Source organism: Lipotes vexillifer, unplaced genomic scaffold (genome assembly GCF_000442215.2).
Source record: "Lipotes vexillifer unplaced genomic scaffold, Lipotes_vexillifer_v1.1 scaffold853, whole genome shotgun sequence".
Taxonomy (NCBI): domain Eukaryota; kingdom Metazoa; phylum Chordata; class Mammalia; order Artiodactyla; family Lipotidae; genus Lipotes; species Lipotes vexillifer.
Window position 1 is genome coordinate 2,356,549 of NW_006792734.1, and position 5,629 is coordinate 2,362,177.

At 40.4% G+C, this 5,629-nt stretch overlaps 1 protein-coding gene across 2 annotated transcripts in view; it reads left to right on the forward strand.

Annotated features, from left to right (window-relative positions):
* TFRC (transferrin receptor) overlaps window positions 1-4,744 on the forward strand; it is an 18,240-nt gene extending 13,496 nt beyond the window's left edge. Inside the window, exons 13-16 of one of the 2 annotated variants that reach the window (XM_007465876.1) lie at window positions 16-97; window positions 2,348-2,569; window positions 3,575-3,715; window positions 4,323-4,744. In XM_007465876.1, the coding sequence (XP_007465938.1) occupies window positions 16-97; window positions 2,348-2,569; window positions 3,575-3,715; window positions 4,323-4,565 (688 nt within the window). In that variant the 3' untranslated portion in view covers window positions 4,566-4,744. The remainder of the gene's footprint in view (window positions 1-15; window positions 98-2,347; window positions 2,570-3,574; window positions 3,716-4,322) is intronic. The other variant, XM_007465877.1, reaches the window with a different exon arrangement.
* The last annotated feature ends 885 nt before the right edge of the window (window positions 4,745-5,629 follow it).

The following is a 5,629-nucleotide window of genomic DNA, read 5'->3' on the forward strand; positions in this document are numbered from 1 at the left end:
CTGCTTTTCTTGCAGCGAGAAACTTTCTTTTGATAATGCTGCTTTCCCTTTCCTTGCATATTCTGGAATCCCAGCAGTCTCTTTCTGTTTTTGTGAGGTAAGTCTGAAGAACGCTACGGCATTATATCTTAGATCTTCTTTTGTCAGTTTTGAGGCCAAGTTTCCTAGAGTGCTTAGTATGTTATGAGAAGTTAGATATGTGCAGGTATTGTAATGTCCCTTATTATCAGTCTTAAGACAGAATTTTAATCTCAGCTTAGTTAGCATTTGAATTTATTTGCTAAACTTCTTCAGTTATACATGATGAGTTTTTTTTGTTTTGTTTTGTTTTTGTTTTTTTTTCTGGTACGCGGGCCTCTCACTGTTGTGGCCTCTCCCGTTGCGGAGCACAGGCTCCGGACGCGCAGGCTCAGGGGCCATGGCTCACGGGCCCAGCCACTCTGCGGCATGTGGGATCTTCCCGGACCGGAGCACGAACCCGTGTCCCCCTGCATCGGCAGGCGGACTCTCAACCACTGCGCCACCAGGGATGCCCCATGATGAGTTTTAATAACAAGGCCGTCTATTGAACAGTGCAGTATAGAATATTTCCTTCAAACAGAGTTCTCTAGGATAATACTATTCTTGATGCCTGTTGAAATATGGTTGTAGATGTTCATCCTGAAATGTTAGTCTCTTAAATTAAGCAGGGATTATAGATAAAAGCAGAAAAACCAAACAGAGGTAAGATTTTTAAGAGACAGAACTTTGAACTGACCAAGTTGGAAAACAAGATTGACTTGGTACAAGAGCCAGTTAGAAGGCACTGAAAACCAGGCAGAGTAAAAAGCATGATGAAGGCTTCTGTGCTGAAGGCTAGAGTTGGAAAACCAGCTCCACAGCAGGTTCTTCGGAGGTGTGAAGAGATCCCAGAGTTAGTCTAGGGGGTCAGGGTGGAAGCTGTTGACTTCGGCATCAAATTGATGATCCAGTAGAGGCCAGGTCCTTAATAGACTTCTTATCACTGGGTGTTTTAGCCTGGAACTAGGATGGAAAGGTGTGAAGTGAGGGAGTGATGAAAGATCTGGATTTGGAGATTAACATAGCTGGAATTCCCCTGACTTTCTGCTAGAGCAACAGTATGAATGGTATTGAAATATCTGGTCATTATGTCTATTTAGTACTTTAGGAAGAACTGAGTGTCAGGTCCTAGGGTTGAGGAAACTTATGGATGATTTCTGTTGACCTTCAGAAGTCATGTGTGTTTTGTTTTGTTTTTTTTTTTTTTGCTGTATGCGGGCCTCTCACTGCCGTGGCCTCTCCCGTCGCAGAGCACAGGCTCCGGACGCGCAGGCCCAGCGGCCACGGCTCACGGGCCCAGCCGCTCCGCGGCATGTGGGATCTTCCCGGACCGGGGCACGAACCCGTGTCCCCTGCATCGGCAGGCGGACTCTCAACCACTGAGCCACCAGGGAAGCCCCGTCATGTGTTTTTTAAAAACTTCTTAATGATTCCTAGCAGTGCTGGTTCAGAGGTATAGGTAATACAGATATATACAGTCTGAAAGTAAAGAATTGAGGTCAAACCAAAGGACTGGCAATGAGATTGTCACCGGGGACAGTGGTAGGGAATAGAGTTGAAGAAATACCTACTAGGGGCTTCCCTGGTGGCGCAGTGGTTGAGAGTCCGCCTGCCGATGCAGGGGACACGGGTTCGTGCCCCGGTCTGGGAAGATCCCACATGCCGCGGAGCCGCTGGGCCCGTGAGCCATGGCCGCTGAGCCTGCGTGTCCGGAGCCTGTGCTCCGCAACGGGAGAGGCCACAACAGTGAGAGGCCCACGTACCGCAAAAAAAAAAAAAAAAAGAGCTACTAAACTTGTCCAGTGAAAGTGGAGAGAAGTTCTTGTGAGCATCAGATGGTCTTGTTAGAAAGGTAACATGTATGAATGGAATGCTACATGAGGAAGAAGGTAAATTTTTGTCTAAAAGTAACACTTTATATTGAAAGTACATTTCACGTGTGCTCTCTTCTTTCCTCATTAACATGGGCCAAACTTCCCAGAGAGAAGTGAATAAGGATATAACCTCAAGGAATTTGGCTAGAAATCTGTTTAGGGTCTGTGATGTGATAGAACAGGAATTCTATGGAACCTAGAAGAAACTCATCATTCCAGGAGTAGGCTAGGTTCAGAGGAACTAGCAAAAGCTGTATCTTCTTAAAGTAGTGGATATGAGATAAAGTTGGAGTAGGAATATATTAGAAGCAAAGGAAGAATTACAGTTACTATTTCTTTGATGGGGAAACTAGAACGTGAGGTTCCTAGTCATACAACCCACCTGAGTACATTAACCTACCTTTGTTTTCCAGGACACAGATTACCCTTATTTGGGTACTCCCATGGATACCTATGAGGTACTGAATCAGAATGTTCCTCAGTTGAACAAAATGGCACGTGCAGCAGCAGAAGTAGCCGGTCTGCTTGTGATTAAACTTAGCCATGATGTTGAATTGAACCTGAACTATGAGATGTATAATGACAAAATACTTTGGTTTGTGAGAGAAATGAACCAGTACAGAGCAGACATAAAGGTGAGCACTAACTAAAATCAGGCTCTTACTGCTGAAGTGTCAAGCAGTTTGAAGAATAATGTTTAGCTGTTCCTGGGAAGCATGACTGGTAGCCAAAGTATGTTTTAAAGTGAACTGAAGTATAATTTTGCTTAGAATCCATAACTCATTTGAAAGGGAAGTTGGGAGGATGAAGGTTATAGATATAGGATAGACCACAGCAAGTCTTTGAGAATCTAAAATGGTGTGAAGCTTTCTCTCATTCATGTATTCCAAGCAACCCATCAAGAAGTTGGGCCTAGAGAATATAAAGATCTCAACCGTGACTCTGAACCTATGAGTTTGGGCCACATGTGCCTTGCAGAGATGACATGGGTGGAAAGAGAACATAGCCAGTGGTTAAAGTGTTATTTAGTGTTGATCCTTTGTGTCTAATATTCAAACATTTGATAAAACCAAATTAATTAATAAGTGGCTTTTATGGTACTAGAAGTCAATTTAACAGATCCCTTAAATGAAGTAAATCATTGATAACCGAATCTTAACTGTTAGGATTGGCTTACTTGAAACTAATTGTAACTGATCAGAAACTGGGACTTACCAGATGGAAATAACTAGATTTTGAAGTTCACTGAACCAAAATGTTTGAAGTTTGCCACCAAAGGGAAATTGAGCTGGAAAGAATATACTACACAGGATTATATACTTTTACTAACTACATTATGTTACATTTCTTGATGAGGATGGTTTTCTTATGAGACTAAGAATGGATAATTGTACTATCTGCTGAGCTTAAATATGAGTGTGTTATGAGTTTATAGAGCTTGGAACCTCCTGTACAAGATGGTTAAGTCTAGCTTTTGCTGGCTTGAGCTAGACTTAATCATTTCAGTTAGTACACCTAAATTTAGAAAGGTATATAGAATCATTTCAGTTAGTACACCTAAATCTAGAAAGGTATATAGAATAACATCCTTAGAAATATAATGTCTAATAAATAGTGAGTTTAATGTCTTTCTGCTTCAGGAGATGGGTCTGAATCTACAGTGGTTGTATTCTGCTCGTGGAGACTTCTTCCGTGCTACGTCTAGACTAACAACAGATTATAAGAATGCTGAGAGAACAAACAGATTTGTCATGAGGGAGATCAATGACCGTATCATGAAAGTACGTAAACCCTTAGAAAAGGAGGAATTCAAGTATGTGCATTTTTAATTGGTAAATCTTGTGTTTCTAAAAAGTAGAATAGTAATTCCAGGAGCCTAAAATCCTTTGCTGCTTTAGAATTCAGCACAAATTTTAACTTTTACTTATTAGCAACGTATAAAGCCAACATATCTAAACTGGAAATACAAAAGACATTGACCTCGTATTAACTTTTTTAGGCTTTAAAAACATTTTAAAGAAGGGATCATTAATGGTTTTTAGCTGTCATTTTCTCTGTATTTCTGTTTAATTTAGCCCTTAGCTGCTTTTAGCCTAGTCTGCTTGGAAGAAGCAGAAGACTGCGTTACAGTGGAAACTTGTAAACCTTCCCTATATAGGCTCCGAGCAAAAAAAAAACCCAATGCAGTTAGAGTTTACAAAGGAATTGACAACTTGCTTTACAATTTTAACATTAGAAGATTAGTAGCCTGTTCTCAACATTCTTAAATTCAGGGAAATTTTAACATTTGAAGTGAGAGAATGACAGTTGTTTTACTCTATCAGGTCCTTTCCTCACAACAAAAGTCACAGCACTGTGTAAGCTCCCTTGTATGTTTTGTTTTCATAGGTGGAATATCACTTCCTGTCACCCTACGTATCTCCAAGAGAGTCTCCTTTCCGACATATCTTCTGGGGCTCTGGCTCTCACACTCTGTCAGCTTTACTAGAGCACTTAAAGCTGCGGCAGAAAAATAACGGTGCTTTTAATCAAACACTGTTGAAAAACCAGTTGGCTCTAGCAACTTGGACTATTCAGGGAGCTGCAAATGCCCTCTCTGGTGACATCTGGGACATTGACAATGAATTTTAAATGTGATACCTATAACTTATATAAGAACATCAGGGTAGTGTGGTTCCTAGACTTGTGTTGGTTGTGCTAAATTTTCAGTAGGGCTACAAAACCTAATATTGTTAAAATTCTACCCAATCTTGGTACTAATAGATGTCTTTAGGCAGCAGCTTTTAATACAGGGTAGGTACCTGCACTTCAAGTTAAAGTGACTAACCACTTAAAAAGATGTTCACGATAGAATATTTTCTCTGATTATCTCTAGAGTTTTAAGTGCTTTGTAATGGTAACTGCCTCTTTCCTGTTACAGTTATGAAAAAGTCAGAACCATTTATGTGAACTATTGCTCTAAATCCTAAGTATGTGAACTGGTATCTTTTGAATTGGAGGAGCAAGGTGATACCTGCTGAAGGTGGAAAGTGGTAGCTTAGTGTGATCCTCCACCTTCACTGGATGCTAGATAGGAGATCCCAGGCTGTAAGGCTTTACTCTCCACATGAGATCTCTGCCTTCTTGAAGGATTTAGCTCGTTTCCACATCTGAAAGTGAAACAGATCAGTTTCAGAAGAGATGGGACTTGTTTTCTTGCCAGTGAGGTCTGAAATAGAGGTCCTTCACCTGCATAAAAGGAGGCTCAACTGTTTATCACAGGAGTAAGGCCTTAATATGTTAACCTCAAGATTATGTATGAAAAGAGGAGACCAGAAGCCAAAGACCTAGTATATTTTCTCTTCCTCTGTCCCTTGTCCCATAAACCTTTGTTAGTTTTTTGTTTTCGTTTTTTCCAAGGTATTTTGAAAGAGAACCAAGTTTTAGGTGTTTAATTTCAAACTCAGTTCGTCAGACTTTGAAGAACACACTGCCAAATTTTGGCCAAAGTGTTAATTTTTTGGAAAAGCTTCCTGTCATTTTGGCACTGAGATATTTATTGTTTATTTATCAGTGACAGAGTTCACTATAAATGGTGTTTTTTTTATAGAAGATAATTATCGGAAGCAGTGCCTTCCATAATTATGACAGTTATACTGTCGTTTTTTTTTTAAATAATAGCAGCATCTGCTAATAAAACCCAACAGATACTGGAA